Consider the following 21897-nt stretch of genomic DNA (forward strand, 5'->3'; position numbering starts at 1 on the left):
TAAAATGCTACTCTAGGAACTTTAAGGAAGTTTAAGAAAACGTTTCACAGCGAAAGAATATAAGAGGAACACATCTGCTCTGATTGGCCATTGCTTGACTCTGTCGCTGCTCATTTGCATAAAGTTGAACTTTGCTTAACTTTTTTTAGTTGCAAAGTCACGGCGATGTTGTCGCCAGGCGACACAACGCGCCATGTCTTAATTGTAGATTTAAGAATAAACTTTCTAGAATTGTCAATGACAAGCAAAATAGTTATAGGCAATAGGCAAACCCCAGAAGCCCTGAACTCTTAAGAAGGCGAGGAGTATCCTCGCAGATAGGTCCCATCCTCTCTTCAGCCAGTTTGAGCCTTTGAAATCCGGGAGGCGCTATAGATTCCCTCTGGCAAATAAAAATGTATTTAAGAAGTCCTTCATCCCAAGTGCTATTAATATTCTTAACTCTACAAGTGACTGATATAATTCAAGCCACAGACACTGACAAGAACTGTTTCTATTTACTTATTCGTTTATTTTTTTAATGTGTAATGTGACCTTGTCTATGTGTTTGTTTTATTAACTGCCTCTCTATTTCTTATGTTGTTGTTCTTTGTGTTTTGGTGAGCCAAAGACAAATTTCCACCCTGGTGGACAATAAAGATATATTCTGTTCTATTCAATTCTATCCTGATCTATCAATTTGTATTCTGAGGGAGATCTGAGATATTTTGTTATATTAAATGGTCTTGCATGAAGTGCATTCATAGCTTCTCTAACTCATACTTCATTTTCACCAGCTTCACTAACTATATACATTATAGTGCCAGTTTTATACATTGCCTTTTTTGCACCACTGTGAATCAATTTAGTCTGTTTTGTTTAAAACGTGCTTTACAAATATTACTTCCACTGATTTTGGGATGTGTGGATGGGGTGCCTGCCACAGCTCCTCAGTGTGGAAAGAAGGAAATGGTGTCATGATCTTACCCTCCCCCACACCTCCACTGGGTTGGCCCACCTTGACCTAGGGGCTGTGGTTGCCATGGTGACAGCGGCAGGTGCAAAGGCAGAGGAGCTGTCTGTGACCTGAGCTGACCGACGACTTGGTGGGGAGTGGGGCTCACCTGAACGCTTCAATCAAAAGCCCAAAATTAGACCATTTCCTCCGCTCTGCTACACACGTCATTTCCAATTTGCCACAAACAACATTTGAGATATAATTACATGCTTTTGCAAATTAAGATATCACGCAGGTTTTTTTCTTTTTTGAGTGGGCTGGAATACAATTAAAATGTGTCCTTTTAATCTGGAAAATGGAAATGGACAAAGGCTGTCTGCGTGCCTCTGCTCAGAGAGCTCATCCTGGGAAGAAACTGAGGACACAGTCGTTTGAGCACAATGCTTTATGACAGGGGAGTCAAACAGACAACACAGCATGACTCTACAGCTCATAAATGCGGAAGTTTACACTTAGTTTCTAAACGTCATTCCCTTGGTGTCCCTCTAACTGCTGCGCTACCGCCTCCCCCATGAATAAAGGCCGACACCTCACCGCAGACATGCTCTGCACATCTGCTGCAACAGCGGCATTGTCTGCGTTTTCATCCATTCACATTGCAAGATAACCCGTGTAAACCAAGTTCTTTGCTGAAATGTGAATCTGTCCAAAATGCCTGCATGCATGTAATTAGTCATGACAAAATCCGTCATATTTCCATCATGACATTACCTGCACACTTGAAGCAGGGGGGAATCGGCACAAGGCAGAACATAAAAGGTACAGCAGGTCATAACAGGGCTTCGTTTTAGCATAACATCAATGTTTGTATAATGGGATGCAACTACACAAGATTACTTGACCTGAACACTTTGCACCACTTTCATGAATAGATGAGCACCTTAAGACAACAATTCTGTCTGAAACATGCTCTGATTCTTACGCTAAACAAACAAGGAAACAGTCAGATCTCAGATGCAAGACGACTTGATCAAAGTGCATCCTGAGAAGGCACACCATTAGGTGCTGACAGACACGTTGACATGTATCAAACCTAGTTTGCCACTAGAGCTGCACATTTGTAGGCAGCACTCTTACACTGTTGCGGTGACAGTCTAACAGTATTTAAGTCTTTAGTCTGAAGATTAGTGATGCTGTATCAGGCATAGAGTGGAGATGGACTTCATAACTCCTGTTATGATTCAAATCCCTTCGTCAGGTTAAAAATAAGGGGCATGAGGAAGAAATGGAGAGATACACACATCAAACGGGTATAGTGAACCAGTCAAGTTCCAGCTCTCCAGTAGGAAAGAGGTATAATGAATCAACTTCATTCTAGCTCTACAGTAAAAAGGGTATAGTAAGCCAGGCTGGGTCTAGTTTTACACTGGAAAAGGGGTATAATGAACAAACCTGGTTCCAGCTTTACAGTGTAAAGACGGAGTAATGAGCCAAACTAAATGTGGTATTAGTTAGGTATACAGAGAAGAGAATATACGAACACAGAGTACGAAGTCAGAGGAGAAACAATCATTCTGATTTCAAACCCACTGATGAGGAATGTGAAGAAAAATTCAAATGCGACAGACACATGCCTGCATAGTGAAGGAGCGGTGGCAGGGAGGGAGCCTTGCCAGGTGGTTTTGGAGACACACACTCGTGCTCCAAAATGACAGAGCAGCTCCTCAGAAGTGGCTCGTGTATGCTGGTCTTATGCTGGTCAGGGAGGGGAGTGGCAGAGTAAAAATCCCTGCCACTGGAAGACTCAGGGTGGGGGGTGAAGGGTGTAGCCCAGCTGATGCATAACATTACCTTGGCACCTCTTTGGAAAAACCCTTACCCAAACAAAAAAATAATGAACGTTTGGTAACGCGTTAGTGGTGTTATGCGTTACACACGTTTACATGTCAGAATGTTATGTTTTTGCCCAGTGCAGGTGAGCTAACCAGGCGGGTGGTGTTCCGTGCCATGTATGGTGAATCGAGCAGGTGAGAGAGCCGAGAGAGATGGCTGTGTGTGCGTGGAGGGATGTGGGTGAGTGGGGGGCTGTCCTCGTCACACGTCTGTCATCTCGTCCTCCAGCTCATCCCCCTCTGTCTCAGCCTCTCCGTCCCCATCCTCCTCGTCATCCTCAGAGGTGAGGTCCGGATCCTCAGCTTGGGAGACGCACCGTGGGCAGGTGCACACGAACAGGTAGTTCTCCCTGGTGGGGGGGGGATCTGTTACCATGCAGCCTACCCACTGTCCCCTTTAGCCACAAGTCTTTTAGCTCCATTCAAGAAGAACTTTGGAGTGTGGCAATCACAGCCAGCATTGTACAATACAAGTCACTGCTTTCCATGGAGAGCTGGTGGCAGTCAGATGCAGCCCAGCAAAACCAATGGGGGGGAGCCATCAGATTTCTTTAAAAAGAGTACAGTTAAGGGATACTGCTGAGGCAATACCAGAAAAATGCTTTTTAGCAGGACACAAAACTGCAGTGTCCCACACCCCAGATCATAAAACAAAGCCAACTAATGCATCTGTATGAAAGGATACAAATGGAGGGAAATCAGGCCACAATCAATGTGGCTTGCAATGCACATCTGCTTTGAGTGTGGCTGGGGCAACCAAAATCTTTCACCGAATTTCATTTTCTCAAACTTATTCATTTCAGCAAATTTTAAAAATCATTTGAGTCTGATACTGCTGCATACATGCAAATGTTAACAGAGGAAATGGTTATTTTGCAGAGATGGCCTCAATGCACTGGGCTTTGGAAAAAGAGCCATGACACACAGCTTTTTGACAGCTGGGTGATGGGGATAACTGTATCTCAGCTCAAAGAAATTGGAAAAGCGTAGCTGCCTGAAGTTTTGAGCATCAAAGGGGAATGGGAATTTCCGTACCTCAGGATCTTGTGACGACTATGGCGGCTCCTCTCTCTCTGGCAGCAGTCCAGGTAGCTGATGCACACTTCCTGGAGAGGAGAACCCGCATGTGATTAACGGTTAGAGAAGCCTGCAATGAAGACAGCGTAGCTACATGCAGGAGGACACACGGCTAATATTTACAGATCAGCATATGTCCTTCACCCGAGGGAAATGCATGCAGGGCCGGGTACACTGGATTAAACAGCAATAACTTCTGCTAGGCTGTGTCACTCAGGTTTAATGCTAGCTGTTACCATTCTAACATCTCCCGTTACAGACATAATAAGAAAACTGCAGGTGGTAGCTTTGGGTCAAAATTACCACTAACTTCTAAATTACCTAACAATTAACTACCAAAGTCTTAAGATCCACATACAGACGTGGACAAATTTGTTGGTACCCTTACAGCTCATTGAAACAATGCTTCATTCCTCCTGAAAAGTGATTACATTAAAAGCAATTGTCTCATGTATACCTGCATGCCTTTGGTATGTCATAGAGTAAAGCAAAGAAAGTATGAAGAGAGACAAATTATTGCTTATTCTACGAAGATATTCTAAAATGGCCTGGACAGATTTGTTGGTACCCTTAGAAAAGACTATAAATAATTGGATTATAGTGATACTTCAAACTATTTTCTTTAATTAGTATCACACATGTCTTCAATCTTATAATCAGTCATTCAGCCTATTTAAATGGAGAGAAGTAGTCACTCTGCTGTTTGGTATCATTGTGTGCACCACACTGAACATGGACCAGAGAAGGCAAAGGAGAGAGTTGTCTGAGGAGATCAGAAAGAAAATAATAGACAAGCATGTTAAAGGTAAAAGCTACAAGGCCATCTCCAAGCAGCTTGATGTTCCTGTGACTACAGTTGCAAATATTATTAAGAAGTTTAAGGTCCATGGGACTGTAGCGAACCTCCCTGGACGCGGTCGCAAGAGGAAAATCGACCCCAGGTTGAACAGAAGGATAGTGCGAATGGTAGACAAAGATCCAAGGAAAACTTCCAAAGAGATACAAGCTGAACTCCAAGGTCAAGGTACATCAGTGTCTGATCGCACCATTCGTCGTTTTTTGAGCAACAGTGGGCTCAATGGAAAAAGACCCAAGAGGACTCCACTGTTGAAAGAAAAACATAAAAAAGCCAGACTGGAATTTGCTAAAATGCATATTGACAAGCCACAATGCTTCTGGGAGAATGTCCTTTGGACAGATGAGACAAAATTGGAGCTTTTTGATAAGTCACAGCAGCTCTATGTTCACAGACGAAAAAATGAAGCTTTCAAAGAAAAGAACACCATACCTACTGTGAAACATGGAGGAGGCTCGGTTATGTTTTGGGGTTGCTTTGCTGCGTCTGGCACGGGGTGCCTTGAGTCTGTGCTGGGCACAAAGAAATCTCAAGACTATCAAGGTATTCTGGAGCAAAATGTACTGCCCAGTGTCAGAAAGCTCTGTCTCAGTCGCAGGTCATGGGTCCTCCAACAGGATAATGACCCAAAACACACAGCAAAAAGCACACAAGAATGGCTAAGAACAAAACATTGGACTATTCTGAAGTGGCCTTCTGTGAGCCCTGATCTGAATCCTACTGAACATCTATGGAAAGAGCTGAAACATGCAGTCTGGAGAAGGCACCCTTCAAACCTGAGACAGCTGGAGCAGTTTGCTAAGGAAGAGTGGGCCAAAATACCTGTTGACAGGTGCAGAAGTCTCATTGAGAGCTACAGAAATCGCTTGTTTGCAGTGATTGCCTCTAAAGGTTGTGCAACAAAATATTAGGTTAAGGGTCCCATCATTTTTGTCCGTGCCATTTTCATTTGTTTTATTATTTAAAATATTCTGTTGAATAAAAAATCAAAAGCAAAGTCTGATTTTTATTAAATATGGAATACACAATGCTTTATGACAATTACTTTTGTCAGTTTCAAGTTATTTCAGAGAAAATTGTGGGTTCTTCTTTTTTGTGGAAGGGTACCAACAAATTTGTCCACGTCTGTAGTTCTCTGTGCTCCCAAAAACTGACAATTACTACAAACAAAAGCAGACAGGCAATGCTTCAGTCCCTGAGTTTCTTGGTTGCAATGCATAACTACAGACACAAAGCTACTGCCACAAATTCTTTCCCACCCCTTCCCCCTCCCTGTCTCTGACCTCTCCTGGGCTGATGTCACAGAGTGCTGTGAGGTGAAGCAAGAAGTTGTTGTCGGGGAAGGACGCCTCAGCATTGGGGACACAGCTGTGGTTGCCTAGACAATGTAAAGTGCCAGACAGAGGACAGAAACCAGTGGTTGGAGAAATCAGCAAGAAATGAATCTTCTCTTGAAGTTGTTCACCTCAGCTAGCAAATGTCTGTGGGAAATGGTTCACAAGCATAGGTGTCAGCACACTTGTGGGAGTTGCCCACATGACATGGATGGGCTGCAGTGAATGGTGTCTGCCCCTGGAGACAGTATTCCTCCTTCAGAGGGCTTGCAAAGAGGGTAATGTGAAAATACACACATATATATCCCCTGGGACATTAATGCCTGGACGTAACCCCAGACAGAGCATACAGGAAACTCACTGTGATGTCACTTCCTCCTCAAACAACAAAGTACTCACAGGAGCTCTGGAGCAGGAAGAGGCCTGAGCCCTCACAGTTCAGGAAGTCCCCTGTCTCTGTGAAGACAGACAACAACGCTTGCGGAAAAATGTTTTTGTCTAAAGCAGACTCAATAATCAGGATAAGTGAAAGGAAAAATTTCTGGAAGAACTTTTGGATCATGTAAGTGGCTGGTTGTCACTATCGCCCTAGTGTTGGTTTATACATTTCCGATATGCCACCGCACTGCAGTTATGCTCTGTATTGTTTATGCTCTGTATTCTTTCCACAGCTCTGACCAATCTGACCAGTTACAATGAACTGGGAGTTGCTGGGTTTGTGCAATCCCTCGACACTGAGTGGGGACACAGAGTCTAAAAAGCACAGGATCATTTAATCTAAAACTACCCAGCACCTTCTGCACTTGGGTATCAGGTTTACTTCCAGGCTTTTGTGAGCATTGTTTTCTGAGATATTGGGCCCTGGGAATACAGGAAGAAAAAGTAAAGCTCAAGCTGACACAGGCATATCACAAGGAACTATGTGGATTACAAAGCCTTTAACTTCAGTTCCACTTACATGAATGACTGAAGAGTATTTGCCATGTTAAATAAATGAGAGATAAAAGAGTGTGTGCCCCTCCCCCACCCTATACGGACATAGCCTTTATACACTCACCTGCTAACCCTTCAGCCTAGCCCCGCTCCTTTCACCATCACCCACGGGAGCCTATCAAGCCAATTCTAAGCATCATCATTGGATACCATTTAAGGCGAGACACTACAGGTGAATAGGGGAAAATTTTAAACTAAAAGGTATCACCATGAAACTTTTGTCAGTTGATTACTTTCATTATTATAATTTTTTTTGTATTGTAAGTTTCCCAAAAATTTGCATTTAAATATGCAAATTAGGCAATATATCATTAAATATGTGCTAATTTGCATACATTTAAAAAACTGAAATCTAGATAATGAATAAAGCCAGACTTAAAATATTTATTTCATTTTGACAATATGGTGTAGACCAAAGTTTTTACAGAACAGATTTTGGATACATCCTTTTTTCATTTTGTAAATCAGAAAATACTATGTACAGGTATTAAAAATGCATTTTCGGCACATTTTTAAGAACAAAATGTCTACTAAAATCAGACAAAGTTAGAAAGAAATGTATAAACAATATCCTTCTGTAATATCCTCAAGAAGTACTGTTATGAATGAATATGAAAAGTTTGGTTATATAAGTGCTCTAGAAGTTGAGATTTTTGGTTCAGGAGCATGGAAAAAAACTAATTTGAGAAAATGGCCGTTAAAGACATTATATTGTGAGTTCATATATTCAAATACGTCAGTATTAATGATTATTAGCAACAACAATCCATTCAGTGATACCCCCAATTGCCCACAAACAAACACTAAATATATCTAAATTGTATATATACCTTTATTATTATTATATTACTCTACAACTAAGGATCATAGGCCACAGGACCTTCAAATCACCTGCACCCAGCCCTTTGTGCCCTACCTGTCGATCACATGCTCTCATGCTGAACTGCGTTATCTTTGTTCTATCCATCCCCATATGTAATACCTTCTTTAATTCTTCTAATTCCTGCTGGTGTCTTTTGAGCTTTTAATTGCTCATTTAAACGGAACATGTGCATTATAAGCCACTGTTGTGTGCTGTCTGTCATTATCATCCCCCTGACCTTTCCCCATTTGTTGAATTTTGCGCCTTGATGCACTAACGCCTCGTGACTCTCTGGCAGACTCATCGTCAATTTTAGGATCAGGCTTACTTAGCCTGGCAGTTACTCTTCTTCTGGCAATTGATAACTGATCATGTCTCTTTTTAGGAGGTTTAACATGAATTCTGCGTGTTTTGCCCATTCTGCTTCCTGGTTTCAAACTTGGTGTTGAACGCAAAGGAGGAAGTTCTGAGCATGTCACCTGCCAATCACGTAGCCAGAAATGGTCTATAAACTTCATTAGCCAATGATATTTCGAGAAGCAACCATTTCATCACTCAGTTTGTTCAGTTTGTCGTCGCTAGAAGGAAAATGGCCATATATGAAGCAGCCAGCATTGTGCTACAGGACACGGGCTTTACAACCAGGTATTACACTCTATGGTTTTATGAAAAATCGTGGAGCTATATCGCGCTCAAAAATGCTAACATTGGCTAAAGTTACGAAAAATTAGAGGACTCAAATAGACAAAATGTAGTAAACATATTTGTGTGTAGTTTGGACATTTTTTTGACAATAGTGTTGTAGAAGACATGTTATAGAAGCAAAATAACCAAAAAATCTGAACATTGATGAGTGGAAGCAAAAACGCCATTTTTGCTTACCGTGTCTCGCCTTAAGAAAATCATTTCGCTGCTTACTATAACAGCCTCTCCCCTTTACAGACAGTTCAGAGAAGTTTACATTACAGACAGAATAAATAAATTAGTAAATAAATACAGTATATGTCTACACTGCCTGGTGATTATTGCCTACGATGAACAGATTTCCCTGTGTCCCTCTGTTTCAGCATTTTTCCGAGTTTATCAGAGACAGCTGGATCGTAGAACACTGTCCTGAATCCAGATGAGCGCTTCAAAGTCAGCCCGAAATAGAAGGGATTCTTTAATTATTGAGGGTCATGATGCAGCGGTCGTGGTACTCTCCAGTGGTGGAGTGAGTAAGAGGGGGCGTTTAACGTGACTGTATGTTTATTTAGGAGTATGCATCCATCTTTGGCTGTGACTGTGTGAGACAGTGTGTGTCTGTTTCTATGACAAAGGCTTTGTGCATGTCTGTGTGTCTTTGAGTGTGTGAGCATTTTGAGTGTGTGCCTATGTGCATCTCTCCTATTTGTGCACACTAATTTGCAGGATTCTTAGCACGTTTTAAGAGAGAGAATTGAGGGGACTGTGAGTGTGTATGGTCGTTTGTGGTTATGTACATTTCACATGAAGGCAAATGCATGTCAATTTCCATGTATATGAAAGCATGTGGCTCTGTGTGTTGTTATGGCCAGACTCCTGCCAAAGGTGACTACAGGCAGCTACAGGGCAGTTGGCAGGATAAATACTCCGCACATAAATGTACAACAACCCGGCTACTCACTCTTCCGTTTGGTCCAGCCGGGCAGACGACGCGGTATTTATACAGGTCAGAGAGAAGATAGTTGGAGATACAGCAGTGCACAGGAGTTTTAGATCGAGTGGTTTTAGAGAGGGAAGAAGGTAATGTGGAGTAGACTAAACATCGGTGCGCAAAAGAATGAAATAAAACGATGGGGACCGGCCAGTCTGCAATAGACCGTCGGACCGGTTCCACCGTCCTACCCAAAACAACAAAACAAAACTAGAAAATAAACTCAACAAAAATGCACCACCGTCTCACGAACTTTACACATAAAGTTGCCTTTAAACACTAAGTGAGAAAACAACTATATTAGCACAATATACCACGCTGGTACTCACTCCAATTCCCCGACGACTGTGCTTGCCGCCATAGATGTTTAAATTATCTGAGGTGCACACCTTCGTGCACCCGTGACCCTGACGTCACGTGACCCATAAACATAACCCTACTTCCGTGCACCCTTTACCTGACGTCATGTGGCATACCCATAACAGTGTGGGTGTGGATCTTTGTGTAGGTTTGAGTGTGCGTGTGAACCCTGACCTTTCTCAATGTCCTTGTATAGCTGATCGATGAAGGTGTCCAGCTGCTCCCTCTGCTGGCCAGACAGCTCCAGTGTGTCACAGCCGTGGACCCACTGACTGAGGGAGCTGGGAAAGCAGCAGCCACAGACATGCACCTGATCCTGTCATGCGCTGAACACAAACTATTCACTGCCAAGAAACTGTGAAGGGAAAGAGGGGTACCTGGTGCCGATGCCCTGGCCATTGGTCCCCACAAGCGAGAAGAGGGAGCGAAACCCCTCTGGAGTGAACCACTGAAATGTCAAGACACAGAGCTGCTGTATTGGGCACCATTCTCACAAGAGTCACATCTGACCAATATGAGTTACATTCTAAAAAGCAGAGAGAGTTCTGTGGGTTTGTTTAAGCAGGTTACTTGATTAATCTGACCCAAGTTGAGTGACTTTTCTGTCACTTATTTCACTCGTTCTTTTTGGTGCAGAAATGGTGAAAGGTGCATTTTGGGTTCACCTGTCCCCTATGTTCTGTTACCTGTTGTACCTGGAGACTCAGTCTTCTGAGGGCTACACACACAGAAGGTGATCCTATCCACTGAACTCCCACTCACATGTATTTCATGAGTGTGTGACTAGTATTTTTAATATGTCTGACTTAATAATATCACACTCAACAGGGAGAACTCACCCGGTTGAGGTGATCATCGTAAAGCGCCGTGGTGAACAGGTTCCGCAGCAAGGCCAGCTGCCCCTGTAGGGAAAACACAAAACATGCATTAGCTCCAGTTTAACTATGGTGCCACACCACATTACCCTGGTCACCCAGATAATCACCAATGCCAGTGAGCCAAGACCAAGGCTGTTGCCAGGCGTATAGCAGGTAAAGTTCCTCCTAAAAGAGTTTAGCATCTCACATTTACGGGCTGTTATTGGTGCCTCCCTTAATAATGCAGGCTTATGCGACAGGTGGTTTATGATTGATGGCCAGGGTATGCAAATCAAAGCACAGCTCTCCAGAACAATCCGAGAAAGAGGGATTTGTTGGGATTTGTCAGCTCAGTCATAAAGACAGCTCTGCTGTAGTCCCCGAGTGTCTGCCTCCTTGGTGCTGAAAAAGTTAATGTTACCCCCACTATAGTACAACAGGACCTTGATCAAAGATTTTGAAATGTCTGTAGGTGGGACCATCATGTCTCGTCATGCAACGGGCTGCTTTTCTAGATGACGCCTGTCATGCTTAAGCAGGAAGAGAATCTATTACAGCTATGAAATGAAAGTACAGAGAGTAAGGGGTCTTGCTGCAGATGAGCCATCTCTGGTGCACACAATCTTCAGCAACTCACTGTGCACTACTTGGCCAGCAGGTAGAGCTCACCTGGAACTTCTCTCCCAGTAGCTTGTGCGCAATCTCCTCTTCCTCATTGGCTGTCCGGCTGCAGAACTGAGAGAAGAGATTCAGCCAATGGCCTTTGTCCCGGGCCTGCAGGCCAAACCAATGAACAAAAGAGGGGGAGATAAATTTCAGCCTCATTCCTTATGTTAGCCTTCAGAACAGAAATTGATTTCAATGCTCAAGAAGGCGCCTGGCAAACAGTCATTATCCACTGTTATGTGCTATCACACACTGTAACAGAACACTGAAATATACAGTAATAGAAATATTAGTATGTATTGATGAATAGTAAATATTGCTTCTTTTTATGTTTCACCTTGACTTTGGAATCACTAACTGTGCATTAATCTTATATTCTGTATAACACCATACACCTGTTTTCAGCCAAGAGCCATTTTAGACTATAAGTCCCAGAATGCACCATAGGAAAGTGAAGGTGGAGGTGAGTGGGAAGGCACCTGCTTTACAGTAGAAACCATCCTGACCATCAGCATGATACTGGCTGTCTCTGGGGGAAAGTGCATGTTCCTGAAGGAGGGGGAGAGAAGGAAAGAAAAAAATGAAGTGGGGGGGGGGAGTTAGGGACAGTGTGCAGGCCCTGCCACCCTTTCATGTGCTATGGCAGCAAGTCCCCTGCTAACAGGGGTGCAGTGCTCCATGGTGATAGAAGGAGCTTTCAGGGAGCACTACCAATAAGTCCCTTCCGCATGGTGGTGCATCTGTGTGTAGAGAGGCACTCTCCTGTCCCTCCAGGCCTCATTGGCAGGTCCACACCACCACCAATCCACTGAACAGGACAGGACAAGATCCAGTTAAAAGGACAAGTGACTCTTTTGCATGCTTTTGTACTGTGTTTTTAACCACTGTGTTATACAAATAATTTTAGTAAAACAGCTTCCAATTTTGATTTTTGCAAAAGAAAAGCGAAGAAAAGAGTGTTGAGGGAACAGAAAAGTGGCTGTTCTGGTTAAGTCTTACACTGAAGGCTCCTGCATCAATAACCACAGTTCAGACACTTCTCTGTGCTCTTTTAAAAGTGTCCATGAGAAAGCATAGCCTGCATGCCAACACCAGGCACACTCCAGCTCTCTAAGAACTACTGACATGATATCCACTTTGCACATTTACGCTCTCAGATTCAATTCAAACACCTCCTCCCTTTCTCCATTTAATTTCACACTCCAGTTTAGATTTCAAATGATAAAAAATGTATACCACAATGTACTATGGATACTGATACTAATAAACTACTGATTAGTACTGATACTACTTCTTAAACTGCCAGAGTTGGCCTTTAAGAGGTAGGGTAGTATGCTGCTTGATGCTCATTGCTCAGACTGATTAAGAGAAATCATCCAGCTCAGCCAAAATTACACTGGAGGTCTGGTGTATAACAGGCCTCTGTTCACTGACCACTTGATCATTTAATGATCATTATATCAACAGACTGATAAGTTTAGTAGAATTAGTATACACCGGGACAATGATGATTGCATTCTGTGTAGTTTTTAGGTTGACCACAGAGTTACAACCTGTGACCTACATTCCAGGAGATGTTGCTATGTCGAACTAATCATGCACACAGGCACGCTGAAAATGTGTACGTGGCACAAGGCTGTCCCAACGGAGAGGCCTATGATTTCGAGCACTCATATAGCTGTAGTTCAGTATTAGGTCAGTCACTCCATATTTAACCATTTGGGAATGCATATATCACAGCATACATCACAACCAAGATATCTTAGATCTTTGCTTCTTATATTAAAAGTTTTGTTCTTGAGTGATATAGGGATTCTCTACCCGGTGGGACTTTCTCCCACTCTGCCTCCCATATCAGTGTTTGTGACAAAGAGGAGTCGGGTCAGTGTGTGCTCCCCTATCAACCAAGGATACCCTTGAAGCAATGTTTTTCCAATTAGGTGCCAGACTCTAAACGATGCAAGGTCAGTCATAATCAAATATCTGTACAGCTTAGGTCATTAGTTTCCCACTCTTTAGGATGCTATAAGATGTTGTTTGTGAAGCAGAGTTGCCAGTTCCAGCACCCGCAGCACCAGCAGCAGCAGCGGAGACGGACTGGACCGTGAGAGATTGATGAGTGTGTAAGGCGTAAGACTCTAAGTGTGAATTTAGTGCGTGTAACATCTGAAAGCTGCAAAGCCTTACTGTACTGAAGATCATCAATAAACATCTTTTGCCTCTTCCGCAACAACGATCCAGACTGAAGTTCTTTGTGTAACAGTTTATTAGTTAGCTTGCAAGTGCATCAATTTCACCGAAATCCAACACAGCCCTCTGTAATGAAAATGCAATATAGCAATATACAACTCTAGCAGCCCTCTGCAATGAAAATGTAATGGGTTGTTTAATACTATAGCCCTCTGTAATGAAAACGTAACAGGGTTGTTTAATGCTATAGCAGCCCTCTGTAATGAAAATGTAACAGGGGTGTTTAATGCGATAGCGGCCCTCTGTAATGAAAATGTGAGGGGCGGTTTAGCGCTATGGCAGCCCTCTGTAATGAAAATATATTGTGTTGTTTCATGCCACTGTATTTGAAGAAGCTAAAGAACCTAGAGGCTGGTAAAGTGAAATAAAAAATTTCAATCATCAAGAGAAACACATCTGGCACCATTCATCAGGAATTATGTCCAAACATAGCAGTGTTTGACATTAAGCTGACGAAAAGGACAAGGTTGGTGCCTGTTACTTTAATCACACCCGAGAACATGGCGGATGGGACACAGGACTGGGTTTGCCCCCTGTGCTGCCAATAAAGCCACTCAGGTGTATATGACTGATTTTACCTGTGCGGATGCATGATGAGGTGACCTGAGGACAGAGCTACAATGGACCATCGCATTTTTTATGGTTGCTTGGTCTTCCTGACTAATGACTGCTGCACGTACAGAAAAATGACACTTCAATCACAAAGACTGTCCTCCTCAGTCAAATGTAAAGAGACAGCCTGGGGCCTTTTTCACTGTGAATCATCCAAAAAAAACTGTGCATATCATCCTGAAATGAGAATAACATCACACTAGAACTGCAATAACAGAAGTAGGCCTGAGAGAGGAATTTCCGATTCTTATCTTCCACAGCCCAAAAGAGTGAAAAAGTTTCAAACTTGCTCTGACAGAGGTTATGGAAGAGTTTTGCTGCTTTTCATTTTCTGTAAAGCAAAAATTTTATGCTACCAATCCAAACTGGTGTGCAAGGGCCCAAAGACTCAGAGTCAAACCTCTGCCACACTACCTGGCACCACAGCCCCCCACCGCAAGCCCCACCTCCACGCCTCTTGCAGCTTGTTGATTGGGTGCTCCGGGTCTTCCTGGGACTGGCCTAGACAGAGGGCCCGATGGTACTGGTCCAGTGCAGCCTGCTGACACTCGCTACTGCAGTACATCACCTACAGGGGAGGACAGAATTCCAATTAGCATGTGACATACTGTGTACAACCCACTGGACTGTTCATAAATTGCATTCATCATAAAAGGCCACAAAATGACATAAACATCAATCATCAATAGTGCTACTGATTAGAACAGTCTATCAGGGCATCAGAAATATGATGTGAATTTTCCCCCTTAATTCATAGACATCTTATCTGGCTTTATGGAAGCAAATTTCTAGGACTGCCCCCCAATAGTCAACCAAATGGTAGTCGATTAGAAGAGTCTTAGTTGACCAAGTTTTCATTGGTTGGTTAGTCACAGAAAAAAAACCCCTCAAACTCTATTCGGGAGCTGCGCCTTGTCCTTAAAAAGTTATTAGACTTTGTGTCGGGCAGGAAATCATCCAAAGTGCGGGATCACTTTGAGCGTGTAAAGGACGACCCCAAGAAGGTGACATGCAAACTCTGCATGCAAAGATTTGCCTATCATTTGTCGACCTCAAACATGACTTATCATCTGAAACATGTAGGGGAGAACCGGGACAAAAGTAACGCGGCGATTTTCTCCGAGCCCATACAAGTCTGATATGCATGACTGTGTCAGCATGTACAGCATGCAACACTTACCAGAACCCCAAAAAATCGCGTGGATACATCGTACTTTCACAGAGTTGTACCCGAGAAGCCATTTTCGATCACGGAAAGTAAATTCACTCAAGCGGTACTTTTTTTTTTTTTTTTTTGAATGACAAATTTTGTCTATTGTTTCATGTGTCATAGTCATGATCATTTGACAGATTAATTAGTACTTTACCACAACCTGAAGTTTGCCATGTCAGAGTTTCTCAGTTTAGAAGCAAGTCAGGTTTAACTGTCAGGAGTCTTTGTCAGGACGATTGTAACAGTTGTTTCTTTCGTCCCTCTACAATAACTATACGTATTATATTATCATACCGAAGTCGTTCCACAATTCTACAAAATAGCACCTGGTATCGATAGAACACACACGAGTTGTTGATCACAACAAAAATTAGTTTCTGTCTGTAGCGCTATCTTTTAAAATGACGTTTATCTGAAAAGTGTTACTTTCGCCCCGGCTCTCCCCTAAGTAACCTAACGTTATTATCCCTTTCTCATGCAACTTATTTTTATGCAATGTAGCCCACTACATTACGTTACATGGTTCATTATGCTTTGATTAGCGTTATTCTCATAGTTTTCAGTTAGCATTTGCTACATTTTTTAACATTAAATCTGTTTCCTCAAAGCTAAAATTAACTATAATGTTTCCAATCTAGTGTTCTAATCGTACCGGTTTTAGCATATGTGCTAAACGGCAAATCACACCAGTGTGACCCTATGCACGAAAGGGGTATTCCATAATGCTACATATTTAATGGCCTAATTAACATTAACGAATTGCAAAGTTAAGGCTATATGCAGCTAAATACATATATCGTAATATGCACTATTAGGCTTATCCGAGTGTTCGTGGGGACTGGGGAAGCTAAATTACCTCACCTACTGCATGTTTAACTTCATGTTCTGTTTTTTATTTATCATTTGTTTTATAAGTTATTGTGTTGGTGTTACAAGCCCTGGAACTCAAACCATTCCTGTTTTGGTCTGAGGGGCTGAAACACTTCACACATCTTTCTAGACAGACTGAAAACCCACCTCTTCAGGCTGTACCTCAATTAACCCCCTACCCAGGTGTGATCTTTTGCTCCTCTTATGTGCAATTTTATATATGGAAGTGTATTTCGGTTTTATGTAATTGGGTAGTGAAGGTTTACTTGCATGTGTGTTGAATGTGTTAGCATTATATTTGGAATGATACAGTCCTTAAGTTGTACATATTGCTTTGCTTTTACATGTCAACCTAGGAACACAATCTCAGCACTATGTTTGGTACTGACACTTATTCCTGTGTGGTTAGGGGTGTCCTGTTTGTGCAAGTTTACATGCCACTTTATTAGATGCACTGTGTAAGTCGCTCTGGATAAGAGCATCTGCCAAATGATAATAATGTAATGTGAAAGACATCACAGGGCCTTTCAGTCGTGGTTGTTTGATAGCTCTTTGCAGGCCTGGCACCGACCCATGATGATAACACAGTTGATCTTTCAGCCTGGCTGCAGACCCCCTGGGAGCTCTGCACAGAGCAGAGCTCAGGAACAGCACTGACGCCTTCACATAGATGTAGGGGGTGGAGTTGGAGGCCTTCGCCTCCCGCTCTGCCTAAACTCAGGAGATTGACGGGAGGTACTGTCAGGTGCAGGCACCGTCTCTGCTCGACCTCCAGAAAAGAGAGCTGAGACACTGCCAGACAGCAAGGGTGGAAGCCGCTTACTGCTATTTAGCAAGCAAGGGGAATGGAGTGTTCTAATTATGATGAATTTACATGTTACGCCAGATCAGAGATTAAGATATGTTAATATGTTAAATTATATTAATGTGTTTGTTATTGCCACCATGACGTTCATAACACGCGTCACCTTTGTACCTCTACAGTGGCAATTCTGAACTCTGAAGACATGCCTGTGTCTACATTTAACTGTTTTAAACGTTTTGTCGGAGACAAGCTGCTCCATGCACAGCAGAGTAACCAGCTACATGCTATAGCAGTGTTTCCCACACATAGACTTTACTTGGGCGGGCCACCCAGGTATATTAATGGCCGCCAAAGTATTTATCATTTTTTATTTTTTTATCCGTCCGAGAGAACGACACCATCTGCGAGCGATAATTTTCTACCGCTCATTGCTGACCTTTCCGACTGTAACCAATGATTTCACAGTGTGACGTACTGGAACATGGGCAGCACGACACCGGCGTGAAATATAAACATTGAATTTAAAGATCCAATCAAAGTCAAAATGGAGGACTGGAGAAGTTTATACTGTGTGTCAGGCTTTTCAGAGATGTATGACACCACTTCGAAGTGGTACCACGACCTTGCTAAAAAACGATGCATGACGCAAAGTAGCATCGAGATGGGGCTACCAGGTTTGTAGATTTGGCTGTAATAATTTATAGTTATTTAGCTACATACCTGGCGTACTCAGAAGCTTGCTACAATCCCTGGTTATTAGCTAGCTAGTTGTTCTGTCAAAGTGCCAAATCCAAACGTGAGTTTATAGTATTAACGTTACAGGGCTACAAAAACTTGATAGCAAGCTAGTGTATTAGTATCCCTGTAAACACACATACATCTCTGAGACGTCTATGCAATGTATGCCGATAGACCTGGAAGAGGTATTTAAAAGAGAGTTTGCTCATCTGGAAGACGTCTCTGAGTCATCAAATTTGAATGTCTACAGTTTAACAACAGATTATGGGTAAAGTAAAACATCCAAAACATTTTAAACATTAAAGATCCCGAGACAACATTTCGTGGAACCCACGTTCTACGGGCTCTTTTCCTCCTTCGGCGAACTATCAGAGAAATTGCCAGGGCTTTTTTCTGTTGGCTAAAATACATGTTCAGCAGTTTCCAGAGGAACCCTGAAGCAACCTGAGGGTTGTGAGGTTGAACCCCTGTATACCATACAAGTAGCCCTACGCAAAGAAAGTTAATCTTAAATCCTCTTAAATCCCAGCTAAAAAAATAGGACAGGGCTTGAGCAGGACATGCAGCTGAGAAGACTCCACATGGAGCCCACATCTGGGGGGCGACAGTGGCTCAGGAGACAGAGCAGTTGACTGGGGATTGGAAGGTCCCTGGTTCGAATCTGGCTCATCCTAGCAGAGTGTCGAAGTGTCCTTGAGCAAGACACTGAACCCCCAACAACTCCCAGTGGCCAGTTGGTAAACCTGTATAGCAGCCTCTGCCACTGGTAGGTAGATGTGAGGCATATAACTGTAAAGTGCTTTGAGTACTCAAATGAGTAGAAAAGCGCTATATAAATGCAGTCCATTTACCATTTACCATCTGTGTACACACACCTTCCCCGCCAGGAGTACACTCAGGGGGGTCCTGATGTTGGTCATGTCTGAGGAGATCTAAATTCTGTGTGGACCCACCCTACCTACTGAGCCACACGTAATTACAGATGCATTTAAATTAATCCCCAGCCGCAGGGCCACATGAGCCCCGCAGGGGGTGATCATGCACCGCACCTCTACGGCGGGTGACATGAATCAGCACTCATTCATGCGTGCACAACTGTCAGCAATCGCACTGAGCACCCATGAATGAAACAGGCTTAGCTCATCCTGACCAAGAGGCAAAAGACTCGCAGGAAGAAGCACACACGTGGCAGTCGCAGGGCTAAAAGAGCTTACAAAATAAGCTTTTTTGATGAAGATGTTTGGGTAAACATTTTAAATGCAAATACATGTAATTGTTATTGGAAGCACTAGAACATTGTGCTGAGTCTATAACTCAAAAGTCACTGACCTGGTTCTGGCTGTTTTCATCATTGCCCCCTGGTTGACATACCTGGCATTGTGGGCAGGCCTGGTGCAATTCAGGTCGCACACTGCACTGTTCTGGGTAGGGGAGGAGGAGGCTAGCGTTTCCACTCAGTCGCCGTGCATTCTCCTGGGCCGTCTCCAGGGACCGCAGGCAGAAGTCGCAAGCTGCCCAGCATGGACCAGAGAAGGGGGAGAGGGGTGATATCGAAATGAATGGAGAGAGGGAGAACAGTGAACTGATGTTAGATCCAGCCACATACCAAAGCAAAACTTCACCACATGGCATAACACTGGACCAAAGGTGCATAGAGAAGAAAGAGACAAGAGTGAGAGACAAAAAGTGAAATTTAAAATCAATAAGCAGCACAGCCATGAAGAACACTGCTTTCATGACAACCCTGCGGCCTGACTTCCTTCATTTTTCCTTCATTAAAGCTACAAACACCATGTAGTCATATCACAGGATTAACAACATATCACTGGATTAATCAAGCCATTAAAAACACACCCCTATTTTTAGGCCCATTTGACACTCACCTCGATACTTGTACAAGGCATTCCACAAGAATTGAGCAGACACCAGAGGGCGCTCTACGAATATGGTATCCCCTTTTCGGATAGCTCTTTTGGCAAATAGTCCTTTCCCCTAATAAATGCAACATAACATAACATATAACATAAATGTTTAGGCATGCCTAATTTAAACTTCTTCTAAATTTCTATATAAAACCATTTCAATGTAAGAGGGGTAAGAAAGATTTCACCCCCATTGTTAATGCACAAATGCTGTCCCCTTCAGTAAAAAGAATAAACCAATCCCCTTCACCCAACTTGAAATTCAAGTGCAATAAAATCATTACTCTACACTCTGACATTTAATCCATATGACACTCGTGCCAGCACTGAGCAGCCATGCAGCTCTCTATCCCACGCTACAGTGACTTACATTCAGCAGGGCACCTTCACTGCTTTGCTGGCTTAAATGCTGCTAAAATGTGATTTACTGAAAAAGGGCAGTGCTACTTTTAGACTACTCGGTTAATGTATGCCCTGAAGCCACTGGGATGGCAATCAATGCTGTTTATGCACAGGCGCATGTGAAGGCTGCATTTCTGTAACCAAAGCAATGCTTTGTTCCCACTGAGCACCAGAAAAATATGGAAATGGAATATGACATGGAACAGGAATATGACATGGAACAATCACAGCTAGATATTTTTGTTGTTCATTTGTGCCATTGTGGTGGAATACCTTTCTTTACCTTTATTAAACAGTTAAACTGACAGTTAAACAGCTATTTTGGTAAACCTTACTTGCCAACATGAAGCTCACCCAGGGCATTCCTCTTAAATTAGCGCCAGTTCACTTTTTACGGAAAACTCGATTATGAAGCTTAAACCTATTTCAAAAATTTTACTAACACTTCGAAAAATATTAACGAATGATTATTATGCAAAATACGTTTACAAGCGCGTAAAAGTCCATTTTTTCAGACTTAAAAGCAAACTACTTGTTTGGCCTTGTGAGACTGTTCTTCGCATGAACTTTAAAAAATGGACGGATGTAATGGAATCAGCCAGTGAACCCAGTGAAGGTTTTCGGCTGGTCCACAGCAAATACACGGCTGACGTATATAACATTCTATAACAATTAAAACACTTTTCCCTAACCTAGAAATCGCCTCATAAACGTAATACATTCGCTGCGTACTATTCCAGCTCCTGTACAGCAGCTCGTAGTTTACAGGGTGCCGTGCCGGATGGCTACTGCCGTTATCTAATCCATTATCAGCGCTGCCCTACACATTCGGCTCCTAAACCAACAGACGGGAGTTTTTCCATACCCAGGTCATATCAGACTCATGCAAAAAAATGTAACATCACTTGGTGCTACAAAAATGTTTTCATAACCAGTGTTAAATTTCTGTGCTTAGCAAGACAGTGACAGTGCTCTCTCCAAATTGGTATTCCACGCAGCCAGCTAGCTAGCCTGCTAAAACCAAGTCGCAGCGCAGTACAATGTCTAAACTGTCCAGTTAAATATGAAGACCCTCTTCGTTGAAATGCTGTTTATAATGTACCCTGAGGACAGAACTCTCTTTCGTCAACACTCACCTTGATCTTATCAATAGGTCGGACCTCCACATAACTGCAAACTTTCATTGGCTCCACGCACAGAGAAAACATGTCCCCTATGGTGGCAGCCATGTTTAAATTAGACTCGCCCTTTCACCCCTGCGCGTATCTGTCTTCGGCGACAAACCCAGAAGCCTCCAGTGGAAAACGGACTGCGGCCTGCTACAAATGAGCTTACATCCCGTCAAGTCTGATGGACTGACCCTCCTTAATTACTCGATGAGTACTATGGTTTAATACTGGCATCGTTTGTAGCTTAGCTGATTTGTAGTGGTGTTCAAAACGTTTCTTTTTAGTGATTTGGTACCTATCGTTCAATAAAATGATCCGAATCTTTGACTCACTGATTCGTTCATTTCTATATCCCGTCGGACGGCATACACGAGTCTGTAAATGGTTTTACTGCATTTAAAAAAATT

At 42.9% G+C, this 21897-nt stretch overlaps 1 protein-coding gene across 1 annotated transcript; it reads right to left on the reverse strand.

The window, feature by feature from the left end:
• Window positions 1-1345: 1345 nt before the first annotated feature.
• Window positions 1346-21550, reverse strand: smyd5 (SMYD family member 5). Its single transcript, XM_036551075.1, has 13 exons — window positions 21458-21550; window positions 19881-19989; window positions 19369-19508; window positions 14818-14939; window positions 11989-12058; window positions 11513-11617; window positions 10826-10888; window positions 10364-10434; window positions 10161-10267; window positions 6496-6552; window positions 6046-6140; window positions 3865-3935; window positions 1346-3179 (listed from the first exon to the last, which is right to left on the reverse strand). The coding sequence occupies exons 1-13, from the start codon at window positions 21548-21550 to the stop codon at window positions 3032-3034; spliced, it is 1251 nt and encodes a 416-aa protein (XP_036406968.1). The 3' UTR covers window positions 1346-3031.
• Between the last annotated feature and the right edge of the window lie 347 nt (window positions 21551-21897).

The sequence above is a fragment of the Megalops cyprinoides genome, chromosome 18 (genome assembly GCF_013368585.1).
Source record: "Megalops cyprinoides isolate fMegCyp1 chromosome 18, fMegCyp1.pri, whole genome shotgun sequence".
Taxonomy (NCBI): Eukaryota; Metazoa; Chordata; class Actinopteri; order Elopiformes; family Megalopidae; genus Megalops; species Megalops cyprinoides.

What these genes read in the sequence shown, in the direction of transcription:
- smyd5 (XM_036551075.1), bottom strand. Translation starts at nt 21,550, where the DNA reads ATGGCTGCCACCATAGGGGACATGTTTTCTCTGTGCGTGGAGCCAATG. An exon ending in AGGCCTGCCCACAATGCCAG is followed by an intron (nt 14,940 to 19,368) that starts GTATGTCAACCA and finishes CCTCCCCTGTAG; the next exon opens with GTGATGTACTGCAGTAGCGA. An exon ending in TACTGGGAGAGAAGTTCCAG is followed by an intron (nt 10,889 to 11,512) that starts GTGAGCTCTACC and finishes TTTTCCCTACAG; the next exon opens with GGGCAGCTGGCCTTGCTGCG.